Source organism: Sardina pilchardus, chromosome 13 (assembly GCF_963854185.1).
Source record: "Sardina pilchardus chromosome 13, fSarPil1.1, whole genome shotgun sequence".
Classification (NCBI taxonomy): Eukaryota; Metazoa; Chordata; class Actinopteri; order Clupeiformes; family Clupeidae; genus Sardina; species Sardina pilchardus.
In genome coordinates, this window is record NC_085006.1 from 14,439,696 (window position 1) to 14,467,195 (window position 27,500).

The window sequence follows — 27,500 nt, forward strand, 5'->3', positions numbered from 1 at the left end:
TGTTTGTTTTGTTATGAAACAGAATGCGATCACTGCCTTCGCATATACCCAATCTGCCAATCTTTGGGGGAAACGCTCCACCATCTAATTCAACCAGCCAGGTACAAAAGCGCCCTTACTGTCCGTCTGTCCTGTCCAAATCCCTTCCTCTCTGTCTGTCTGTCATTCACTATCTGTCTGTCTTTCAAACCAAAACTGTCTGTCACTCTCTAGCCCCTTTCACATTCACCGAATTTAACGCTAAATCAGCCGAATTTAACGTTAAGGCTGTTCCTTTCACATTGACGACACGGGGTGGGGAATCAACCCGCCTCGGCAATCCAACCCGTCTCGGGGGGTAGTATCAGAGCCGAGCCGTGTTGAATATGAAAGGAACAGAGGTCAACCCCGCTATTAGGGGTGTGTGACTGATGACGTATTTGGCCAGGCAGGAGGTTAAAATACAGAAACACACAAGAGACTAGGATAACTTTATTTGCTGTGTCCATAGATATATATGTGTCCAACAATCACGTTTTTTATGCTGAGTGCCCTGAACCTCCTTTTCTCAGCACTTCGGTCAAGTGTTTATTGTTGCTAGGTTACCAAAACCGTCTGCTGCTAGCAGCACGTCTTTTTAGAAAGTTTGCCTAATGATAGCTAGTTCTAACTAGCCAACGAGCTAACTGTCAGAGCAGAAGTTGTTCAGGACTCAGCACACTGAAATATGACTTCGACAGACAAAAGGACCTCATTTGGCATTCAAATAGCATAACAAGTGGCCCGCCATCATTTCGAAGCTAAACCACGTAGAACTAGCATGACAGTTGTGTTTATCAGTTTATCTCCAAGGTCCAAGGCATGCTTAACGTCATTGTTCACTACCAAATTGCGTGTGACGTGCTGCTAGGCAACGCCTCCCATAACTCGCCTCTGAACCCGGCTTCAAACAACCCCGGGACCAAAACACGTCTACCTTTCACATTGCGAAATCCCCTGAACCCGCTATTTCTTAAACGCTAATGTATCGTTTCTGAATGTGAAAGGGGCTTCTGTCTGTCTGTCTGTCTGTCCAAAGCCAGCTAAGTGTGTTGCTGAGGCCCAGTCCAGACAGATGACTTTTATCTCTGCCCCTGCAACATGTCTGAATTAATCTCATCAGTCCCTAATGTAAACACATCACTCACCAACACACGCTGAGAGAGAGAGAGAGAGAGAGAGAGAGAGAGGGAGAGGGAGAGGGAGAGAGAGAGAGAGAAGGAGGATAGGAGAGAGAGAAGGGATGGTTCAACTGTTGCTTTGTATTGTAGGGAGTAGAAGTAAGCATGTCCATTCACCGCGGTGACACACTCAAAATCCACACACACACCCCAATACCAATAAAAGTCTGCAGCCCGAGGGCCTGTTCCATGAGCAGTGTCAAAGGGGCTGCTGAGGCATGCTGGCTGCTACAGAGAGCACTAAAGTTACAGCTACTGTACACTTGATCACGCACACACACACACACACACACAAAACATTTTCCCTCTTTACTCGCTCAGTAGATACACATACATATTCATTCATTCATTCCCTCAAGCAGACACATTTACAGTAATGGGTCATTTGATCACTGGTACACGCTCATGAACACACTTCTGCCTTCCGAAGCGCTGTCTGAGGGCTTTATACAAGCGCCTCTGTTGGCTTTTACCGCTCCATAAAACTCCATGGTGGTATGGGAGTGAGGAGGGACCAGAACCATCTCCCCCTGTCTGCTCTCAATGCTGTGTCTTTCATCCATTCCATGATCCATGCTGGGTCTTAAGCAGGGGAGATTGTTTTTTTGTTTTTCTCCTTCTCAAATGTAGACAATAAAGAAACTCTGTACGTTCGACTGCTCACACCACAAGACCAAAGTCAGGTAGGATTAAACCGGCGTGGAGCTGGGATGCTGATTGTGACGTATTTTAACGGGATATCAAGAGCCGGTTCAATACTACACGACAGATCGGATGAGTATTTGACTCAATTAAAAGGTTTGTCGGATCCGACTGAAGTGGGATTAAAATCACGCACGTGTGGGAGTGGATGCTGTGGGTCTTAGTGGATGGTCTCACATGTGCAGATACACGCGGATGCTGAAGCACGATGATGAGGATGCTGATGATGATGACGATGATGATGATTTCAAAAGGCAGTGGTGCCGAAGAGGAGACTGAAGGGCGTTGCTCACGGAGTGCGTATTTTTCATCTGAAGTCGTCGGGCAATAAACAAATACGACCTCATGTTGTATGAATTGTGCCAACTCTGAAAACTTTAACGATGGACGAAAGAATCTAAGTTCAACTTTTGCATGGTGTCAGTTAAAGATGCTTCCTACGGCAGCGTTCTCTATTCGACAGACTGAAAGAACGTGTGCACAGCCTGGGTGTGACTGTGCTATCACAACCCCACCAGTGTGGAAAGAGGCAAAATATCAAACCAACCTCCAACTCTCAGCTGAATCACTCAACATCCTCATCATAGCAGAAAGGATGAGTCAGACGCAGACTGGAGGAGATGGTGGGGTGGGGGTGGTGGGGGCAGTCGATAGAGGCTGGAGTAGAGGAACGAGAGAATACAGGAGGAGAAGACAGGGCTAAAGGATGATTTAAGAGGCCCTGAGGAGTCCATTAAACACCTGAGCACCCAACCAGGGCAGGGCAGTAACACACACACACACACACACACACACACACACACACACACACACACACACAAACACACACACACACACACACACACACACACACACTATGCGATCACACAGATTGCCTTGTTTCAACTCTTGATTAATGGTTTTCAACAAGGCATACAGACACACACACACACACACACAACCATCTCCCTCCATCTCTCCTCATTAACTATTATGGAGAAGGAGGAGACATGCACATGCTAAAGTGCACGAACGCACGCACACACGCACGCACGCACACACACAGCCCTAGTCATGGAGTAGGGTCGGTCGACCACCAGTCAGTTTATATTTGTCTTTTTGTTCCAGTATTAACATTAAGGTACTGGAGCCCCAGGCCTCCCTCCACACACTCAACAAAACATCACTGTTCGGTCCTCCTTCCCCCTCCTTTGAGTTCTCATGACGCTGCTGAACACGGAGCTGAGGCCGAGAGGCTGTGTCGTGCCTCAGCCCCCCCCCCCCCCCCCCGTGCTCCCTCATGAGGAGGACTCGCTCTCAGTCAGAGATGCCATAAAGAGCACACTTCACAGGCGCAGCTTGGCACTTCAAAGAAGAACAAAGCATCGCTTCAACAAGACAGTGACCAAGTTAAAGAGAGTACTGGGCCCTGCCGCCCTGGGTGTAAAAATGGTGTGTGTGTGTGTGTATGTGTAATGTGCATGTGTGTGTGAGAGAGAGAGAGTGTGTGTGTTTGGTGGGTGCTGGTGGGGTGGGGAAGGAGGGGTCATATACAATCTCTGTGGTGACCAAGATTCTCTTTTAACTGCATTATGTTGGCATGAATAAGTGTGAGATACAAATGTGTGTGAGATGTGAATATGGAAAGATGAGTAAATGGAGGATGAATATTTATTATCTATTTATTACTCATTTTATTATCTACATTACTCTATACTTCGACCGGTTCTTGAGCGCACCTGAATTTCGCTGTATGTTTGCAAAATGACAAAGTAGTATTATATTGTCTTACCTTATACTGAGTGCTTTCGTATGTCTATTAGGAGTGATGGTCTGGCACCTGTACACCAGACCGTCACTTTGTTGTTTCTATTACTTTTTAGTCTGATTGGGGTCAGTCGATGTCATTACAGTGTACCGTAATGCGACCGTCCATACGACGGTACACAGACGTCCACATAGAGAAATAGTGTGTACACCCTCGTACGTCATTCGGAACAGGTAACACAGGCCTTGGCATACTGCGACCGGACCAAAGTACTAAGAAAGGCGTATACTGGGAAAAACGTGAGGTGTGTCTGGGTGTGTGTTGTAAAAGGATCCCTGGTTGTTTTGGTTAGAGGCATCTAGAGGGGGCTGGGAAGGGGTTAGCTTACTTCTTCATAAAAAGAGGTCAGGAGAACTCCACACGGCGCGGATACTTGGAAAATCATCTTGCGTCTGACTCAAGCATGACTACATAATCAGTTTTGTGAAGCGAGTGAGTGAGTGTGTGTGTGTGTGTGTGTGTCTATATGCGTTTGTGTGTGAGTCTGTAGACCAAACGAGGGCTTAGGACATACCCATTTCCATAATTAATGCATGACTCACTGAATCCAAGACACAGGGAAGGACGTGCAAATGAGTTGGCTACATGTTAAACATTTATGTGAGTGTGAGTGTGTGTCTACTACATGGTAATACATAAGTGGGGAGACGCAACTGAGCAACCTCCTGTGTGTGTGTGTGTGTGTGTGTGTCTGTGAGAATGTGTGTGAGTGCGAGCGCCAATGATCCATGCTTTAGCCCGAAAACAACACCACAGCATCAAAGGCTTGTGTGGAGACAGGTCATACCACTAGAGATCAATATGAAACAAAAGGCCAGGGAGGCAGGGCCAATTCACACACAGACAATGGATATGAACTCACTGACCTAAAATCAACTCCACTGCTCAAAAAGCCAAACAAAAGTGAGTGAGAATCAAATATATCTCCAATTCAAATCAAACCATATTTGACAAATTAGACAATAAATTGTCTCTGCTATCTGTGCACTTGAAAATAAACTTGTCAATACAGACGCATTGCAGAGTTTCAGTTCTAAAAGCATAAATCCTTGAAAGCAGTCCAAACTTCCCAGATGGTAGGCTACTCATGATAGCTTGCTAACTGGCTGTTTTCGGTGATGGTGTTTGTTGGAATGTCATGCTGTGAAGGCTTTTCTTACATTTTCTCAGGGAATCTGAACCCAAACCTCAGAACTACAGATCGCACACCTGAACAGCCTGTGGGGGTAACAGATGTGCTTCTTTCACAAGAGGACACCAAAAGTAGTTGGTCATTACTTCATACCTTGGCAGAAAGTGGCATATCGTTTGCATAGTGTTGCTTTAAAATAAGGGCAGAACTGCTCTGAAATAACTGAATCAGAAGCAGTTTCATGGTGTTAATCCAACAGGATGTGGGTAGAGACATGAACGACTGGGCTGACCTCAGATCAGCAACATCTCTGGAAGTGACCGCTAGAGATCACCACTTTCCTCTCTACAAACAAAGCCACCAAAAGAGACCAATTAAAGAGGTCCATTGCCCTAATCTAATGTAAGCACTCCTACAATATCAGGTCAGTTCAGGTTGGTGGTTGTCTCAGACTGGTCAACCCTCAATTTCACTTCACATGAAGCTTGACCAAACCCTCACATCAATGAGTGAATGAATGCTTTCTTTACATTTGTGTGGGTCAGAGGTGGGAGTGTCCAGAGTGGAAGAAGACAGCGGGGGTGCTGGGGGGGCTGAAGCTAAAAAAGGAATCTTGATCTGCTGCTCCTGTCCCTGTGACCAGAGAGAGCTGGTTACTGTTTTACTTCACATGACTGGTGAATGCACCGAGGCACTCGAACATTTGATCTCGGACGAGACGGAAAACTTCCGGAAGACTGAAGCAGTGACCTTGATGCTTTGCGCTGCCGCACCAGCAGACACCGAGAAAGGTGATTTTAGTCTGTTCCCAGCTCCAGGAGCAAGAGACTAAAATACTAACATACTTGCCGCTTCAGGAGCAAGAGAGAGAGAGAGAGAGAGAAAGAAAGAAAAAAGAGAGACAGAGAGACCAAGAGAGACAGAGAGAGAGAGACAGAGGGGGAGAGAGAGAGACAGAGAGAAAAAGAGAGAGAGTACTGATGGAATTAAAGGAGGAGAGAGGACGACTGAGAAGAAGGGGTTGGGGTGGGGGTGGGTGGCGGCGGAGAAGAGGGAGGTCGAGGAGAGCGGGAGAAAATGTGCTGAGCCAATAAGTCACGGCAAAGTCAATTTCCATTATTGCCATTGGCCGGCTTCCACCGCGGCTACAGGGCTGCAAGTGTCTTCATGGACTCTCACCGCTGAGCACTGTGTCTGCAGAGCCAATACATCAGCACATGCTACGCTAACGAATTAAAAACGCATTCGCTCCAATCAATACAGTACCTGCACAATGCAACGATATAGGCGTCCGATTATGAGAAATGCCACGCAATTAAGAGCCGCACTATTATCCAGCCATTAAGACTGCTGTTTGTCATAGGGTGCACAGTGTGGGGCGATGGAGGGGAGGGGAGGGGAGGCTATGGTGGCCCACGAGGGCCAAAAAGAGAATGTTGCAGAGTGTCGTGGGATGTGATGGATGTCCTTTACTGAAGAGCGGCCGTCTGCATCGATTACTTTACTCCAACCTCATTTCCCTGGGCTGACTTTACAATCCAGCAGTCACACTGGCACACACAAAAGCTGACTCACTCCAGAGACAGAGACATGAGGAGAGGGACGGGGGACAGAGATGGAGGGAGGGAGAGAGGGAAAGAGAGAGAGGGAACAGGACAGGGAGAGAAAAGAGAGGGAGCAAGAGAGAGAGAGAGAGAGAGAAACAGGACAGGGAGAAAGAGAAAGAGAGAGGTTAGAGAAAGAGAGAGCAACTACAATGGAGGTTAAGGCGGCTCGATTATGACAAAAAATATAATCACGTTTATCGATTAACAATCATTAATGGGGGTGGAGGAGAGGTAAATAAGTCTTGTTATTTCCACAACTTCAGAAAAACATCTCTTTTAGGCTATAATAGAGAAAATAAGGAAAACAAGTGAAGTTGAATAACTTGTATAACTTATCTTGTATAACTTTAAAGTCTTAAATTCTACTTATGTATACAGTACATTGTGACAGGGCCTACATACTGTGGTGTGTAGCATATTCAGGCATTGTTCCAATGACATGTTTGCGGCTGATCTAATAAAAATGACCTTTTCTTCAGAATTCTACTTCTGTCATGTGTAGGCTTGCCTACACCTCTGCTTGTATCTGCAGTGCACACTTGGCTCTCCGTAGCAGCATATTAAGAGCTTTTCCCTTTCTCCTCTCCTACATCTTTTTATTTGTTATCTTTTCTTGGCTCTCTGCTTCACTTGCCAAAGCAGCACTGGTTGAGACCACTGGTTGATAGCTAAGATATAAGTTAGTCACGCGGAGTCCGAGTGTTTAGTTTCCCCACAGGTTTTCTAAGTTTGCAACTTCAAATGTAGGCAAACTGAGAGGCTCCTAAGGGTCTTGGAAAATATGTTTCATAATCCATTAGGACTGAAGGAGCAAACAATCAGTGTTAATGATCTAACCTAGCGTATTTGCCTATTATCTTCTTGCACTAGCAGAAGCTAATAGATAAGCTGTAGGCCTAATGTGCTGATTAAAAAAACAGGCGTGTTGTAATGTTAGATTAGCCATCTTGCCATAAGTTCTCTGAGTAGTTTGGTCGCCTCGATTGACAATGTTGATTAACAAACTTAGCAGAAAATGTGCTAGTTAGAATTTCGCCGTGGTTCATGATGCTACTGACTGCACGGCCACACACACACACACACGCAACCCAAAACTTCTTGAGTGGCCTGTGCACAGATAAGGGTGGGTGCTGAGTTCGGAGCATGAATCAGTGAGTTGAAATTGTATCCATTTCCAAAATGTGGGAAAATAATATTGTTTCTAAATTATACTATTATTGTGATCGGTTGGAGCAAAAATTTAGATAAAAATTGTATTCAATGAATTGCACAGGTTTAAGTGTGGTGGGCAGAGGTGGGGGGAGGGAGAGGATGATGGAGAGGGGGAGAGAGGGGGGGGCAAAGAGAGAGAAGAGGGAGGGTGAGAAAGGGAGCAGGACAGGCAGAGGGAGAGAGAGAGAAAGGGAGAGAGAGAGCAACTACAATGGAGTGAGGTAGGGAAAGAAGCAAAACAAAGCTGAGGCAAAGAGTGCAGGGTAATGAAAAGGCGATGAGAGAAGGAGAGAATGAAAGGAGGATATGAAAGTGACCAGAGGGAGGAGCACAAAAGAGAGAGCTGCGAATGTAATGTGACCTCATGGCAAGAGAGGGAATGAAGCAACAAGAGAGAGAGGGATAGAGAGATAGAGGAAGAGAGAAAGGTAGGAGAGCTAGATCAATTATTACCTTTAAATCATATTACATTCCACATTATCTTCTATTATCTACTGAAGATTATAGTCATATGATCACAATACTATTGTACAATCAAAGCGATAAACCTTTTTTTAAGAAAGTGGGGGGCATAAAATGAAAGAAAAAAGGAAGAGAGAGGGAGAAAGATAAAGAGACAGAAAGGGAGGGAGAGAGAGAGAAAGAAAGGAGGAGGATGAGCCAGTGGGAGTCTCTATTGTTGCTCTGCTTTTGTGTGTGAGAGTGTGTGAGTGTGTGCAAGTGCCGACACACCCACCATAACATATCATGACTCTACACAAACAATAAGCAACGTACTCGGAGATGCCTTGAGGCAAGTTAGGAAAGAGGTGTAGAGGTGTGTGTACAGTATGGCTGTGTCATCAGACACTACGTGGCGTGAGGAACAGGCTAAGCGGGCTCCAGGATGAACGCAGGGGCAGGGCTACTGCTGCTGAGGGCCAGTCTTTACTGGACTTTCTTTCCTGCTGCAGGCATCATGCCAACACACACACACACACACACACACACACACACACACCATGTCCGCACCACAAAACCACACCTACACCTCACCTCGTCAGCCATTCTTTAGTGGTGTTGTATAGTGCACACACACACACACACACACACACGTATTAGTTTACTTCAGCTTCCCTGTCTCTGATGGCCATATCCCACTTGAAGAGTTGAAATCACTTAGGCATCACGATCACAGTTGAGTGCTGCAGCCTGACATTTCAGCAGAGCAAAAGGTATGGCCACGTAGTCTTGAAGATGAAGATGGTCCGAAGGTAAAAACATCAACATCAACATAATCATCGTCGTCGTCAGGTATAAGGAGTCAAGAGCTATTTTTATGTTTTTATCCATTTGGAAGCTGCAGGGATGTTGTCCTTTGTATAAACTTGAACCTAATCTAATCTAATGCTTTTTGGCAGAATGTGGGGCTGATGTTGCATCAATACGGGGGCACATAAAGAAAGTCAGATTCTAACAAGTCATTACTTATCGGTTGCACCAGTCAGAGGGTAGCAATATCCTAAGTTACGAACGGGTCTTTGTAGTTGACTTGGCACAATATTAACCTCAGTTACCGAGCGCTCTCTCCAAGACCTGCAAGCTAACACAAGGAGCAGAGAGCTAAGTCAGAGCTAGAGGCAACACTACAGTTAACCACTTGCAACACAGGCAGACACAGATACACACACACAGATTTGTAGATGACCTTCAGAGGTAGTCTGTGAGCTCTAGTCTGACCTTGACTGAGAGGCTAACAGGAACATCATGTTAGCTTTCAGTCAATAAGTGTTTTTTTATTTAACTTTCATCCTCTCACAAACAGGCACCCGCACGGGGCACACAGATACCTTAAGACACGAGCACATGCTCCCTCCCTCATATGGCACAAACGCACGCACCATGTCTGATGATGGGGGTGTGCACAGGCACTGATAAGCCCTTCGACTGGCACGACACTGAAGCCCTGAGGGTGAGGGGAGGATGCATGCAGACTGGTGCTGCTCTCACATCCATCTCTCTCTCTCTCTCTCTCACACTCTAAATCCACCAACGTCTCTCCCACTCTCTCTCCCTCACACACTTTTTCTGTCTCTCACTCGGTCTCCCTGGCTCTTGGCTCTATCTGGAAAGGGTTGAGGTGCAAACACACCTTCACTATTAGAGCTGGGTTTGTGTGTGTGTATGTGTGAATTTTTGTGTACGTGTACATGAGTGCTTAGGTGTGTGAGTGTGTGTGTGTGTGTGTGTGTGTGTGTGTCTGCACAAGTGCTTGGGTGTGTGGGTGTGTGAGTGTGTGTGTGCGTACACACTTGCTTGGCAGGCTTGGGGCAGAGTCTTTTCAGAGGATTTGGTGAGAAAAAAGGTGGAAAGTGGAGAGGAAGAGGACCAGGTGAGAGTCCTGTAGAGTGACAGGAGGGGAGAAGACTGGTGGATCACAAAGGATCACAGCCACACTCTCCAGGAGCCGCAGGAACGAATATCAACATCAGCCTAAGCCACATTGTCGATGTCGAACACATCTTATTTATATCGTCTGAATTTTTCATATTGCAATATTGACAATATTATAAGATAAAAAGCATCTTCTAAACACCATAACCATTTTATCATATTGTATCATATTGTTTAGGCCTATTGTCTGGTTTTAGCTCTCCCAAACCTATTCAATAAAGAATTGTGGGCACGATGACACTGCAGTAATGTAACTACCTGGTTTGAGTACCAAAAACCATTGCAAGTCTGTGATGCTTTGGATAAAAGCCAGTCGAGCAGTACAAGTCAACAAGTTTAACCTTAAATTATTCATTTTCTGCTATGTATATACAAATCACTTTGTTTACTCCTCAAGAGCTGAAACCAGAGATTGTGTGTGTGACGTAGAGAGAGGGTAGAGATCCAGAGAAAGAAGTAGAGGGGGGGGGGGGGGTGGGAGGGGGGCAGGATTTCCTGAAGGAAGTTTTGGGTGTCATCTGCTTGACACGTGGGCTCTGCTCCTGAACACATGAGAGACTGGGGGACAGAGAGAGCAAGAGAGAAGATAAAAAACACTAGAGGGTCCTTGCTCTGTGTGTGTCAGAGAGAGAGAGAGCGAGAGAGAGAGAGAGAGAGACAGAGAGAGAGAGAGAGATGAGAGACAGAGAGAGAGAGAGAGAGAGAGAGAGAGAGAGAGAGAGAGAGAGAGAGAGAATGTGTCTTCAGAGATCAAAATCACAAGTAGGGAACCATGAAATCTGCACGAAAAGCAGAACCTGGGAGAAGTGCAGGAGAGGAACAGTGTGATGGGAGGAATAAAATAATAAATGCCTAGGACCAGTGGGGTGCTCCATTCCGGATGACTGATTCAGTCGTGCTGTGGCGGCCGCGGGACCCCAATCAACTGCTGCTCTACTGGCTAACTAGCATTCCAGCGCGCGCACACATTCACTGGGGCTGGGCAATATGGTCCGAAATTCATATCACAGCATTTTTGGCGCTGAATGCTGTGTAGCCAGTATTGTCTACAAAGTGTATTTTCCACAAAGTTCTTTGCAACTTGCAAATCAAAATCAAACGTGAGATGTCACTAGCACTTTTGATGACTGATCAAAATAGCATTCAAAGACAATGTTTCCTTCAAAGGTTGAGAATATGTGTGCAAAACATGTAGCCTAAATTAAATATTATATAAACTGAATACTAAAATTGAGTAAACAAGCCCATGTCTCTAAAAAGAACCCGATATTCTAAATGGCATCACGTTTTGCTGTGACATTGTTTTGCAACCAATGACAAAATGTGAAGCACTTTCACAGCGAATTAATCAGCGCTGCAGTAGTTTTGAAGTTGGCTGGCACCACATTAACTTCAGTAGCTGTTAGCCAAACCTGTTGCTGGTGCCCAAGTAGTTTATGTTCATAAGGTTTAAGCTATTTTACCAGAAATGTAACAGTACAACTCACTTCAGTACCCATGCCGTACAGAACATATACTGTAAGTGCACATCAGACCAGAGAGAATGGACAACTGTGCCCACATGTGACGACAACACGACTAGCCTATTCTTAGCAGTTTTGCGGTGGGCATTAAAAAGGGAAAACTATCAAAAGATACAAATTGTTGGCAAATGGTTCACAGACGTGGCTTACAAATGAAAACTCATGCACAGCTAAAGTACACACACACACACACACACACACACACACACACACTTTCCAGTCTCAGGCAGTCACAGTAATCCCCATTCATGGCCTCACCTGCTTCCAGGGACTGCTGGAGAGAGAGAGAATGTGTGTTACCTAACCAACACAAACACTAACTCAGCAAATACAACACCAGGGCCTAAGAATGGCTCCACAAGAATCCCCACCACAAATAAACCTCAACATTACCATCCACCTCAAACACAGAGAGAGTACTTATTAGGAAGAGCAGAATGGACAGAAAAGGCAGACACTCTTCCTTGTTCGGCACTTCCAACACTGTTAGGGATCTAAATGACCCTTACTGGTATCCATACAAGTAAATAGGTCAATTGAGAAAACTATAATCCCAGAAAAGCCACTTCCATAAGTCCATACAGTAAGTGCAAATAATGAAATATCAAACAAATAAAATACATTAACGCTACGATTGATTTTGGTCGGTTTCCTCAACATCACATTGCTTGGACTAGGAAAGATAGTAATTTCACTCTTTTGCAATTCTATGACGCCCGCACTGGGGAAGACCGACGACTCTGCAGTCCTGCAGCAGAGAGGTGTTGCAAGATGGATGGGTCTTAAGTGGCAGAGGATCGGGTGATGCCTTTTGTGCCACCCGCCCACGGCTCAGGGTTAATCATTGCTAGCTGCTGGCTGGGTGAGGCAATCGGAGATGCTGGTGCTACAAGGTCGTTGTGACCAAGCCTTTGTAGCATCACGGGAGTGGTTGCCAGGCAGAATCTGTGTGTGTGTGTGTGTGTGTGTGTGTGTGTGTGTGTGTGTGTGTGTGTGTGTGTGTGTGTGTGTTGGGCTGGAGCCACAGTCCTGGTAGGCCAGCCAGTGGGCTGGTTTTCACTGTAACTGAAACGCTGGAATTAAGGGTCCAACTGCACACAGGACGTCCATGTTTGGTTTGTAAACTGTGGCAGGCAGTACAAAAAAAACCAAGCATATGAACCTGAGCCTGCTTTCCTCGGACTGGTGTCAGATGCCAGGCCAAAGGAGGGGGGAAAAAACTGCATGATAAGGTTGGGGAAGCCTCCTGCGGTGTGTAACACTATCTAATACACATGCATACATATACACAAAAGGCCTGTAAATAGCCCAGAGAGGTGACTGCGTTCGTGCGAGCGAGGAACGCCGTGTGGCCCCCATGTCAGTCTTACAACAGCTGCGCTGGCCAGGGGTAGAGGTAGGGGTAGGGGTAGGGGGCAGGGGCAGGGGCAGGGGCAGGGGCAGGCTCCACCAAAGCAACCCAGAAAGAGCAGGCCAGTCATCACCACCACCCGTGCATTTGCCCCGCATGACCTTCAGCTGCAGCAGCAGTGCCCCCTTTATGACATCACAATCCCTCTGTCGGAATGCCACCCACAGATGTCTATGGTGCCATCCACAACACAAGGCACTTCCTGTGATCACACGACAGTCAATGTCAAAAATCGAATTCATTTCCCTGTTTACCTAACAGGGAAAGGAGGACAGTGATTTCAGTTTCTGTGCCACAAACTTCCATCTTATGAATTAATCATTGTGAGGGTTCAGGAGTGCACTCTCATTCTCAGGAAGTCATTCTGCCCAAAATAGACAAGAGCAGCCTTTACGTCACCTCGGAAACCATTTATGAAAACCATTTATGAAAACACTAAACCATTTATGAAAACACTAAACATTACCACAAAAAATTACTCACACCACTTTTACCCCAATTAGAAGACTATACTCTAATGACATCACTACTTGTACACAGAACCGCAATCCGACAGGAGGGGGGTGGGGTTGGCGGGTGGGACCAGAACAAAAACACTAAAACCTGAGAACCTCAACGTCTTACCAGGAAAGCTTAAACTAAACTCTAAGCTGCAAAAAAAGGCACATTTCAGGCAGGCTGTGTCATAAAAAAAAAAAACTTAATAATTCAAACTTAATTTATTCACACTGTATGGCATGGATCCACTTCTTTATCTCCAGCACTTAATCACATAACGGTCCCGCGCGAACAGCAATACAAAGCAGCTGGTGCTGAACAATTAGTTTGCAACTATAAGGGTGCACATCATTTCTGCACTCGACGGTCGGCAATTTATTCAGGAGCAGTGCGGGCCACCCGTCCTGTGCTCAACTGTTCCGTAGGGGTCTAGGATGGGGCCGAGCGAGCAGGCGAAGGGGATCTGTGTGGAGTGGAGGAGCCTGCGTGGCTGTCAGCGTTGTGCCAAGAGGCCCAGGCCTCCACTTCACACCTCGCCTATAAATACACAAGCAGGAATTCTGACGCCCGCACCGCAATGTCTCCAGACAAACGCAGATGGACGGACGGACGGACGAACAGACAGACAGGCGGTCAGCGCCCAAGGGCCTTGTAAAGGAACCACGGAACATGGAGAACATGTGGAACATGCGTGGGAATGCTGGTGTGGGTGGCGGGATGAAGGATGGAGGAGGAGGGGTGGAGGGGTGGAGTGAGGGGGGGGGGGTGGGGGGGGGAGGCACAGCTGTCCCCATTAGCAGGAAAATGAGAAGCTGGCTGCCACAGCAACTCTCCAGCACTTGACCCAGGTTCAAAAGCTTTAAACGAGATGGCAAGCATTTCAGCCAACAGCGGTGAACTGACCACACGCATACACACACACACACACACACACACACACAAAGAGAAGAGCAGCCAAGGGACAGTGTGACAAAGTATGAGAAGGCTGTGACGTGCCATCCCTATGTCTGGCAACCAGCCGCTGACTGGGACTAGTTAGTCATCGCAGCACAGAACACTTGTTCGCAAAATGGGGTGGGGGGACGGGGGCACGATTCCTCCAGTCACCCATAGAGCCAGCTGCCAGGAAATCAACATCGGGTTGCAGGGAATACAGACAAGAGTCGGTGTGGCATTTAAAAGCAGGATTACAGGGGTCTCTCTACACACTGCACAGAGCCACACAGAGACTGCCTGCTGGGTTTTTTTTTCCAACTGTCAAATGGCTCACACACACGTAGCAGGCATCAAAGGTACCAGCTATGAACTTTTTCTGATGGCCTAGCAAGATAGCAACGCAGAAGGGTCTTCCATTCATTCATTGTTGGGACACTGTTGCTACGATACCAATGACTGACTTCATAATTGTATAGAACTGTGGAAGCTGAAGTCATGAAGGATTCATGGAATCTGCCTTCATAATTCAGCAAAGGTAGAATAGTATTCAAATATTTGATTAGACATGCATCGATGCCAGCGAGCGCTCTCATAAGAGGGCAGGATTGTTTTTATCGGTTTCGGACAGACCCAATGAACGACTGTTCAAACCTCTATAGGTCTCGCAGTGATCATTAGTGCTGGTAGAGCACACACACACATACGCACGCACACACTCCTCCCTGTTCCCCCCTGCACTTCAGTACAGAACATGCTGTTCTGACCCCAGTGCATTTGGGCACCACTGTGTGATTACTGCTGTGCACACTCAATGCACACATCCATTTCCATGCACTGATAATGCAGTCGAAATCTTGCATTCAATATGCCATTTCTTTTTTTGTCCCACTGCCAGGCTACACAGGCGACCGTGTCCGCTGAACTGCAACCCTGAACTCTCTAAGCAAGAGAAGACTAAACAGCCTACCGCATTCCCATGGTGCCAAGCTCAAACACACACACTCGATTAAGCCCCCAACGTCGTCTTCCAGGCATCACTGCCACCGTCGACTGAAAGGCAACTAACCCTAAACCAAACCCTAACATTAACCCTAACCTTAACCCATGCCTAACCCTAACGCCTTCCAGGCAGCGCTGCCTTGAAGGCAACGGTGGGGGCTCAAAACACCGTAGAAACAACACACACACACTCGTTTCCTAATGCCCGAAGGAGAGAGAGGGTAGAGGTGAACGCAGGAGCACGGCGGGGGGAATAGAGAGCAATAAGCCACCAGTGGTGAGGGGCGAAGAGGAGGGAGGATATCGAGGCACGGAGGGAAGGCGAGGGAACAGGAAGCGAGGGTGTGCGGAGCGGACGGCGGGACCGTGGGGATCTGCGCGTCCAAGGAACGCCGGCCAAGACGGCAAGGCCCTGGCTGTGCTGTGGCACAAAAGACCATGAGGAAGGAGACAAGGGGGGGAGGTGGCAAGATCACAACACACACACACACACACACACACACACACACACACACACACACACACACACACAAACATATACACACACACAACCCGCGAGGGTGAGAGCCTCCCTGTGGCGCAAACAACAACAATGGCAAACAGCGTGAAAGGAAGCCGAGAGGGATGGAAGGGGTAGGATGGGCTGGGCTGCGGTCAGGTTCCTGGACTCCGCGTCTCTCGCAGCAAGCAGGCGAGCGAGGACAGAAATACCACGGGTCAGTGCGAGCTTCAGGGGAGGGAGGGAGAGAGAGAGAGAGAGAGAGAGGGAGGGAGAGAGAGGGAGAGAGAGGGAGAGAGAGGGAGAGAGAGGGAGAGAGAGGGAGAGAGATTTACAGTGAGGCCTGAAGAAAACAGAAAGGAAAGAGAACTCAGAAGAGAGGAAAGAGAGGAGGGAGCAAGAGAGCAGGAATCTCACACGCTTGGCCAACTGTGAAAACCACTGAGCACAAGCACAGAGAATGATACACTTACACTTACACTCAGCCCTCAGTGTGCCTATTGCTACACACACACGCACACACACACACACAGAGAGAGACACAGAGACACACCATGCAACCAAACACACGCGTGTGTACACTGAAAAACACAGGGACATTCTCACAAACACACAGACAGCTGAACACACACGCACGCACCCGCCAAAAGGATACTGTAGCTAAACTGCACTCATGACAACAGCGCACATAACCAGAGAAAGAGTGAAAGAGAAAGTGAAAGAGAGGAAGACGAATTAAACGTTTGTGATATGGCTAGTCATTTCCCCCTCAACACAAGAACAGACGAGGGGGGGGGGGGGGGGAATGCAGAGAAAAAACAAAGTCCACCTGATGGCTATTGCCCATCTCCCTCCCTCCCCCCCACACCCCCGGATCACTGGCATTCCAACATTCCCTGCCTTGCAGGAGGCCATTTTGCAACTGCCGAGCGACCTGCGTGCCCCTGTGCCTTGACGGCTGGTGAAACGGCAGTTTCTGGACGAGCCGCAGCACAGTTAGGATGGGACTGCGACCAAAAGCCATGACTCACTATGCCGACGGCACAGAAAAACATGACACTTGAACACACACACAGAGGTGCTTATCGCCAGTGAGAATGAGACACTGGGGAGACAGCGAGGGCCTGGTCAGAGAGTATTGATTTGTTCTACTGTGATGACATAAATGATAAGAGTGTGTGTGTGTGCGTGCGTGCGTGAGTGTGTGTGGGCGAGAGAGAGGGTTCACACAGTTTAATGGTGGCTAAAGCGACGCAGGATATCAGTTTACCCTCCACAGACTATTCTCTCACAGTTGAGCTGTCATGTGACAAATCTATCAGCTCCTATTGGAGACAGGTTAGATGGGCAAAGTCATCTCAAGCCGTGTCGGACATGGGAGTCGTGCAACCGGAGAATGGGCCTGCCCCACTGCAACGTGGGATAGCCTCGCTAACTAAATACTCCTCAATTCAGCCGTGAGCCTTTTGGAGTCTTTTGATAGCTGTACAAAACCTACCCAAGGCTGACAAGCCCATTTTTTTTTTTATATGATTCTGGAGTGTCCTGGATGTTCTCCAGAGTAAACGCATAAAGGGACAGTGAAATTCTGTCATGTGTAGTTCAAGATGGAGCATGCACAAACTAAATGTGTGAGTGTTTTCTGCCTGCAGAGAGACAGCCATAGACGTGCAGGGCTTGCGCCTGTTGTGGCTTTGGGTTGTCCATCAAGCGTAAACACACACGCATACACACGCATACACACACACACACATTCCTGCCACAAGCCTCTGTGGCTTGTCTTACAAGATGCTGCAATTGTACAAACAGGATGCAAGATTTAAAGAGAGACACACACTTGGTCAGGCCTGATAAACCCTCAACAGAAAGAGAGAACAGAATGTCTGACATTTGCCTCATCATCGGTCACATCACATGCATTAAGATCCACTTTGTCCTAACATTGAGGCCACATAGCGTAGGCTAGACTTCTGGTCCTTCGTGATCACCTTTTACCTACCAAACCCAGAATAATTAACTGTTGTTTCTATAATGTCTGTCTGTCACACAAACATAGATACACATTTTTTATGTGGCAGAACATGCAATTTGACCAGGTAAGCAGCCACCTGTAAAGCTGTTTGGCTGTTGTTTTTGCCGTCTTTGCTATTGTTGTGCAACGGTCCCATCAGAGCCAAGGAGCAAAGAGCCTTTCAGCTTCAGGGGAATATTTTCTTTTCTCTTCCTCCCTTTATGTGTGAATAGGATTAAAACCCTCAGGACACACCTTAAAGCTGAGGGAGTGGGGCTGCCACCGCTTGTCAAGAACACTGGGGGTGAGAACGCATTCTTGGACCAGTTCTGTTCAGAATTCTTTGAACCTTGGTGCTATCTAGTGAACCAGCCCACATTTTCACCAGCTTTGAACCGAACCAAGGGTGCATAATCAACAATGGATGTTGCATGCAAAACAAAATGCATGCATAAACGGGAGAATTATATGAACAACGGTCCTGTAAAACAGCAGAAATTACAGTAACTGTTGAAAATGCTTGTTAAGGTCTGCTGTGTAGTGCTAGTTAGTTTTGTTTACTCATGGCAACAGATGATATGGACGGAAAAAACTCATGCTTTTAGCCTTCTCCCCTCTGAACAAACCTCTGAATGGTAAAATGACATTCAGTTCACAGGAAAAAACAACTATTTTCTGGTTCAAGCGCCTAATGTAGTCCGGACCGCTTTTTGTTCGGTCAAAATGCTCCAAATGGTTCAAATGTTGGTTCGCAAACGGGAACGGAACCAGTTCTCTGACGGTGGAAAAAGGCTATGTGAGGCAGACAGGGAAACACACCCAGACAAATATCCATTCAGTTAGCTTAGCTTAACTTCTTTCTGACTGTGCCACTGCCAAGACTAGTCACGATCTTAAAATACAGCACACACAGCTAGGCTGAATGAACCGTCCAGCTTTCTCAGCTGTTGTGGTAGGCAGGAGGTCAGCAGGGCTTCTCTGTTGCTGGTCAACTCAGCTGGGGCACTTGTGACACAGCACTGGCCTGGTCTAAGGCAAGGGCGCGAGTCCCAGAAGGCCTCTAGGGCTGGCGCTTTCAATGAGTCATGTTTATTTTTTGGCCCAGATGGATTTATGTTTGGGACAAGAAGAGAAGAGAAGAGAAGGAGGGAAGGAATGGATGGAGGGAGGGAGGGGAGGAAGGAAGGAAGGAAAGGAGTGAAAGAAGGAGTGTTCTTTTGAGGATGGTAGTTCGGCTCAGCTGAATGCTAATGGAGGAGAGGAGGGATGCTAGTGGGGTGAGCCAGAGGGAAGTCTGCTAGCCAGATCCTGTCTGCTAGCTAGCAATTATAGTCTACGGGAGAGAAAGAGAGAGATTTCAGTAGAGGTGGAGAGGGGTGGTAGAGCAGGATGACGTGCAGATTGAGTGTGTGTGTGTGTGTGTGTGTGTGTGTGTCCTTGGGATCAGGCTCAGGGCTACAGGGCAGAGGCAGGGTGATGGTCGCTCCTTAGTTTGGAGCCGTCACACACAAGTCACATGAGAACTGAAGATTAGGAATAGCGCCAGAGACCTGGGTGTGGGCATCAGGCCAACACACACACACACATACACCCACTCTTCCAACGACCATTCTGGTCCCTGCTCTGCAAATGAATGCACAGGTCCAAAGTTCCACTGTGGTCCCAAGACCACCAACACATGATTGACTGAACTCACTACACCTGACAGAGTCACTTTGTGAGCGGATGGGTGACATGTTGAGCAAAATCCAAAGCAAACCTACATTCTGTACTAGTAAAGGCTTGTGTGTGTGTGTGTCATTCCAGTGTGTGTGCAGTAGTAGTATAGTTAGCTGTAGTGGATATATTGTGATGTAGTAGTTGGCTGTAATGGGAATGTTGCGATCAACCCCAGAATATGACATTCTTGCATATTAAGTGAGTATACTGAGATGGCAATGCTTTTTAAGTGGGTATACTGCATAGTCCTACGTATCACATAGCACTCTGTTGGCGTGTGTGTGTGTGTGTGTGTGTGTGTGTGTGTGTGTGTGTGTGTGTGTGTGTGTGTGTGTGTGTGTGTGTGTGTGTGTGTGATTGGGAGATGGAGTAGTAAATTTTACCATGTCTCCAGGGATCTTTGGGCTCCACAGCACCAGACACGATATCCTCGTCAGAGGGGAACGTCACCCTCTTGGACCCTGGTTTATGTATCTGTTCCTCATCCTGGTCAGAGGCTGGGGTGGAGAGGGTCTCAGTCTGAGACGGACTTAAAGGCGTATCCTGCTGTCCCGGTTCGGAGGACTTCTCTGATAGTTCCGTGTCCGACCGGGACACCGAGTTCACACCGGTGCCGCTAGAGGCACTTTCAGATTTGGGCACCGGTGGTTCCGACTCCAAAACTCCGGTTTCATCTAAACTTAAATCCACACCGATATCCATGTCCCCTTCATCCGCACCGTCCCCAATGGAAAAACTGGAGACAGGCGTTTCCGGCAACATGCCGCTACTGTTCGGTTGTTTTTTACTGTCATCAGAATAGTCACCTAGGTCAGAGCCAACAGCTGCGGCTGTGACAGTACCGTTGTTCTTATTTCCATTTATCTCGTCGCTATCCGACTTCTCTTTCGTCCGCTGAGGTTCAGTGTCCCCATCTGGACAGGCGGTAAGCCTGGCCAAAGTTGGCGCGTCCACCCCCTGCTTGACGGCGTCTCCATCCATCAGGAGGCCACTGTTCCTGGGGATGATCTCGTCCGCGGGAGTTGAGGCAGTGCTCTCCCCCGCGCTGTTCTTAGCATTGCACAAATCTAAGGCTGGCTCTTCGCTGTTCATCTTCTCATGTCGGGAAGTTGAACACGCAACACCCGAGTTTTGCAAAGCTTAAATTCCCTGATCCAGTTGCCTTCAATAAAACTATTCAACAGGCTGCCCGCTTTGCAAGGACTGATTCAAACTAAGTTTGCCAATATGTCTACATGCACTTGAGATACAAGTCACTTGAGTATAATCATCACCTACACGTTGTATTTTTATCAATTTTTTTAGAAATCGAGTTGCTTTACACGCCCAATTACCACAACTGCGTGAGAATATTGCGGTGCTCCTTGAAGTGCGTTGTTTGCTACGATTGTGCAAATTTGACAATGATGTGAAATGTCACGTTTTCATTAACGTCGTTTCCCAATATAAACAACTGAAGCCAACATACAAGTCGTGCCCAACAAGACCTTAGAAATATGTTGACATATAATCTGGTCGCATTTAACTAGCCTGACTTGAGGATGTCTAATAACAAACTAGTTTGGTTCGCTACAACAGCCCAAGCACCTTTGGTTAGCCTACTTAACCGTGCAATTAAGCCCAGTGCTCGACTCAGCAGGATAATTGAACAGGCAAACTTGGGACAGTTTATAAAGTTGAAAGTGACTGCAGCTCACTGTGAAATGTTCATGTTGACCGATGTCAATAGACTGTTAGCTAATTTTACATACCTCACTAGCTAGATCTAACATTTGAACACCTAGCTACTTTGCTGACACGTTTGATATCCCAACTTACTGGGTTTATGTTGGGAGCGTGTCACCAGCTAGTTACGCTAGCTGACTAATGGGCTAGCTGATGTCAGAAGATTACAGCAAAAGTCCCGGGTGTGTTGATTAAAGCTTGCCACTACAACGAACTCGGTAGTTCCGCTGCCCCAAACCACTAGTTTAAAATACAATAAGCTATTGTTTCGGCTCAATCATAATCCATACATAATTTTCGGATAAGAGGCAGGCTGGCTAGCTAGCGTCTAGGGTAAAAGTGGTTCACGGTGCTTCCATTACGTTAGATAATGTCAGTTAGCATTAGCTTGCGCCAAGAGCGTTTCATTTACACCTAGCTAGCTAGATAAAAGTACACAAGCTTACATTTAGGCCAGTGACACGGTATGCGTTCCCACATAAAACCTTGTGAGTTTACTCCATACCACCATCATGTTAAAGAATCAACACGTTAAAAATCCTTCTGCATCTCACCAACGCGTTTCGCATCATTACCATCGGTCAGGCAGAAAGAAAAACAGGCGTCATAGTCCACAGCATGTTTCTGTAGCGCTAACGTTAGCTGACGCTTGTGCCTGCCTGGACAATTCCCAAGAACTGATTTCAACACCTCCGTGCAATCGCTTCTTGTTTTACTGTAAGTTACAGTCGTAAAAATATTGATTCGTGAGCCAAACGCGACTTCAAATTCAGCAGAGGAATGCACACAAGGAATTGTTCCACCTTGCGCTGTCTCCAAGTCCAACTACTGTTTGTTGACCATACGTTCATACGTCATCTCTAGTCGATTTGGCATGACTGAGGAAACACTTTCGCGTGAAATATGGTCATGCTTGAAATTAATGAAAGACCATAAAAGTTGAACTATTTTTATAATAAAAAATAAAATATATACACAGTATTCAGAAAGTGCAGAGTATTTGTATGATGGTTACAGTCTACATTTTAGCGAATCAGTTCGTGTGGAAAAATAAATAGTCTTGTATATTTCAGTGTTCCCCTTGCTCCCTTTCCCTCTGCTGTAGGCTACCTATGAATGACAAATGTCAAAAACCAAAATAATCTACCAGGATTAAAAGGATTTGGTTTTTTTTTTCCAAAGAATAGATTGGATTATTTATTTACCCCCATTGATTTAATAGTCTACACTGATTCATATTTGTCATCTGACTCTAAAGTAAAGTAGGCTAGGCCTATGTGCTAAGAACAGCTGATTGAGGTGGTTAGTAGGTTTAGGCAATTTCAATTATTTCGCCATTCACTGTCTGATGAGATGATGATGGGTTTCATCAAAATAATCCACTGTACACTTATGAATTAAAGATATCAATTCTAATTTAGGTGTTTCACTTAAATTATTACAGATCAGATTATCAGATCTGTTGCCATTGCACCATAGGCTACGTAATCCCTCCCCTATGTGTTTTGCTTATCTTTGCAAGGTATTGACGACTGATGCATTCAGAGTTGACAGAGAATGACAGCACATTGAGGCGCGCTTTGCCCTGGAAATGAGTTTAAACTCTGCTCAGTGCTTAATGATTGAATTAAACACAACAGTCTAAGTTACAATGGTTCAGTATGCAATTGATCCACATCTTTTAATTGAGTGGGCAACACTGAAAACTGCACGGGTAGGTAATATTGGATTTTTTGTACTGAAGGTCTGTAGGCCTAGACTGGGTAAACCCAGCCTGACAGTGATTGGATTTTGCCCTGCAGCTCAGGCTGGAAACCTACACACTTTCTTGAATTGTCCCTTGGGGATCAATATCTATCTATCTATGAACTTATCTCTCCTGCTTCCTGTCCACGTTTGCTAGAACCAATCACAAACTGGTTTATCCACTATAGGCACACCCGGATTGTTGGCCTGATTGGTTGAAGGATTATCCAGTCATTTGACCTCTGTCCATTGACCATGCTTCTTGTGCAGTAGAAATACAACACAGACTCCCGAGACTAATGTTCAGTCTCCAAAGATTGAGTGTAGTGTGGTAGATAGCATAACTAGACCAGGAAGTCTACCGTATAGGGCCTATTGAAAATATTTTTTTTCTGCCACGTTGTGTGGTAAAAGCAAAATTATACCAGTCTCAATTTAAATGTGATTTAACAGAATTTGAGTTTACCCAAATCTTTTTAGGCAAGTCCCCCGGGTCGGACGCAACACACTTTGATAGTCATCAGGCAGCTGCTTTCCTAGAGAATGGGGAGACATACAGGAAGGGTCAGAGTATGTGTAGAGACTACTTCCATGTTGATGTTACCAACTAACCCCATGCATTTCTATGGGGAATTCTTTGAGTCCTGTGTCTGTTATTCTGAAATTTGATGTTAGGCCTACATGTAAAGTTCAATCTCATTTTGTGATTGAATTAATTCTAAATCCCTTGACTGTAGGCCAAAATGAATTGCATAAATAATTTAGCCTTCTAGCGAAGCTTTATCAGTGCTGTTATTTCTTCTGTTGTTGGTGTTGTTACATTGAGCTAGACAGGTCATGCTGGCTTTTAGGTAATTAGCTTCCTTTAGAAAAACACCTTGTGCGTCTGAGGAGAGCAACCAATCAAGCTAGTGTTACACAGAGGTTTGAAAACCCCCTCCTCCCTTCTTTATCAAACCCAAAACACTGTAGGGTTGTGTGTGTCCTTTTTTAACATTAAGCCGCACTGGAGCCTTTTGTGTCATGCCTACCTTGCACTTGCATGGACGAGCATGCAGATCCTATAGGGACCGCAGATTGGGCAGACTTCAAAATATACTTGCTATAATGCCGATTGACATGATTCATGTTTAGGTCATCTGTGCTAGAAATCTTATTCTGCTGTTTTACTTTTACATAGGCCTACTGTACTGTTGACACTTGCAATACAGCTCAATTTCTACAGTGTAACAAGACTCAGAACCTCACAGATACATCTTCCAGGATATTCAGGTAATGCCATGAAACTAATAAATGTGATTACAGCTGACTCAACAGATCTAGCAATTCACACCAGATTAGGTGGCGCTCACCAGATTCAAATCTGCAGTATTCCAGTCGGCCCATATCTGTGTTATGCCAAACTCTCCAGTAGAGGGCAGTGTGGTATTAGAATGTTGGTCCAGCATAGTATTTCCAGTTCAGATGCCTGCCTTGAATAGATTTGGTCTCTGTAAACACCACACATAAAATATGATTGGAAAATTGTGACTTGTAAATGGTGTGCAATTGTGTGTTTTTACTTCCCAACACTAGTGACTGCTGACTGTCTTAAAAATAGGCCTGAAGCCATTCAAATATGTTGACATTTATTTACTATAATCTTCTACACATCTGACATTATTTGAATAATTGTTTATTATTTGAATAACAATAATATTTTAAATGCAGCAGAAATGTGACGTGCCATTTTAAATGTCATAAGATGGATGACAAGGAGAGGCAGATCCCTGGAGGATCCCTTGAAAAATTATAACTCATTCGTTAGTTGTCCTGTTCCATGTGAGGTACATGATAGTCACCTCAGGGCAGTGGAAATAAACATGTGGAAAGGGAAGTTAAACGGACAGCACATCACCCAAACAAATAAGAACTATGCGATTTCATATAGTTTATGATCATATTCTGAGTAGCAAGAAAATTGTCATCTTACTCAGTTGTTGTCTCAACCTAATATATCCTATTTTATTCCTGAAGCTTGGACGTTACTCTTGTTTATAGGCTATCATCTGGCTGCACAGCTACAGTAGACTGAATACTCTGTTTTGTTTGACCTTCACTAAAATGGGAGTGATGGTGACAAGGTTCATCAAAAAGGCAGAAGGACTTGACAACTGAACAGTACGGTCTTTTAGTACTGTACTTCTAAACTTCTATAATGTATTCGTATACTGTTATAATATATGAATCTAGAAGTATATTTCCCAAAATAAGATTCCGATAGTTCTTTTTTGTTAGGGCACTAAAAGAGACATTGTGTATCCATACCACCTGTTAAACATCTGCAATTGGAAAACAGCAGGCAGACAAGAGAGAGAGGAAAAGCCATCCAAGAGGAGACAAAACAGCCCCCCATGTGGTAGTTAAGAATGAATTATGAGTATGTTCACGCCACTTTACACGCTATTTAGGCAATCTCACTCCAACACACACTCTCTAACCAGCCTCTCACAGGCAAAGAGTTTAATTTTGACTCACCTCTCTCTCTCTCTCTCTCTCTCTCTCACACACACACACACACACACACACACACACACACACACACACACACTGGGCTTACAAAGGAAAGAAACAATTACCGGACAGCTCTGATGTCTCAGCAGTGGAAGATGAATGCCACAGACAAGCGTTTAATTTCATGTTGGAACCAGTAGACAGAGAGCAGGCCTGGGAAAGCAAGGCCTCCCACAGGGAAGACAAAAGTAAATATTTTAGCATCCAATTGGAAGCACTCGCACAGCAGCATTTGTGGGGATTTTTTTGCCCAGGCCCCTTTTACTTTATTTTCACTTCTTTTCTCTCTGAGTTCCTGGCCTTTCTCTGTTTCTAACAGGCAGTTTTGTCACTGCCAATCGGACGACTACCGCATTTGAAGAAAACCAACTGTATCCTTTCCACATTTCCCTTTCCCCCTTTCTGCAGCTTGAGAAGAAAGCATAGAAAGCATGAGAGAGAGAGAGAGAGATTTTCAAAAGTAGGAAAGTAAGAGCAAGTCAAATCAGAGATCCTCATGGGACCCACTTGAAAGAACGTGTTTACGCTGTGGCCCGGATGGTGTTCGGTTTAGACACAATCACACAAGTGTTGACAGACAGGGCAGGGCAGAGCATATCTCCCTATTTCCTGTTGAAAATACATCACTAAATGCCACTGCGCCCAGGGGCCGCCACTTCCCTCACGGGGAAACGTGTGTGTGGAGATATTAATCTGCACCAGGAATCTGTTGAGAAAATAAATGAACCCATCTGCCCGCTGTCTCTATCATTTCATAGGCTGTCTCATCGAGAAGAGAAGCCTCTTAAATATGCGCCTCCTGAGGTCCATTTGGCTGAAGACGACTGAAGATTTTGAGGATTTATTTGTCGAAAGGAGGAATGAAACATGCAGAGTTGGAGGAAGCACGAGAAAAGTGTGGAGAAGATAGAGATGTTCAGGAAGAGTGCTGTAAAGTTATATAAACACGGTTTTCCAGAGCAACTTCAGATGTGGGGAGAGAGATGGCAAAGAGTGAACGGGGGGGAAACGGGACAAGGAAATGGGAATGTAAACTCAGGATGAACTCTGTAACTTAAGTATGCAGAAGCTACCATTAAGGTATTCAATAATCCTACTGGACCTCAAATAAGTGATTTGTTTGGTCATAGTTTATAATGGATGGATGTTGCTTTGGAAAATTAATGTAGTCAATGAAAGACAAGAGGCCCAGATTCTGGGAACCTTCACCCATTCTCTGACCTGTGACAGCCATTAAAGACACACAAGGAAGGGTAATGGTATTAGACATCTGCTTGCTAACTCTTGTAAAGAAAAACGAAAAACATCCTTCTGTTGAATACACGTCCAAATAGGTGGGCGTCGAGCATCTTGAACCAATAGTATCCTGTCATTTTCTGGTTATAAAAGTGGATGTACGATATGTTGGAAAAACAGTGACAACAAACCGATAGAACATGGGGTACATGGAAAGTACTGCCCCGGAGGAAGCAGCCAGGCAAGGACTTCCTGTGTCTTACTTTACTTACACACACACACACGCACACACACACACACACATACACACAAACACACACACACAAGCACGTGCTGTCCCTCAGGTACCCTCTGAGATGCAAGCAGGTGTAGTGGAATATGATCTGTTTCAGCTGAGGCACTCCACTGAATATTTACACACACTTACTCAAAAGAGCGCATACACACACATGCACAGACACACACAGACACACACACACACACACACACACACACACACACACACACACACACACACACACACACACACACACACACACACTGCCTGGGGGG

The 27,500-nt window shown here is 45.9% G+C and overlaps 1 protein-coding gene across 1 annotated transcript in view; it reads right to left on the reverse strand.

Annotated features, from left to right (window-relative positions):
- ppp1r37 (protein phosphatase 1, regulatory subunit 37) overlaps positions 1-22,253 on the reverse strand; it is a 53,098-nt gene extending 30,845 nt beyond the window's left edge. The window contains exon 1 of the mRNA XM_062553236.1: positions 20,072-22,253. Coding sequence (XP_062409220.1) covers positions 20,072-20,780 — 709 coding nt within the window. The 5' untranslated portion in view covers positions 20,781-22,253. The remainder of the gene's footprint in view (positions 1-20,071) is intronic.
- Positions 22,254-27,500: the final 5,247 nt, after the last annotated feature.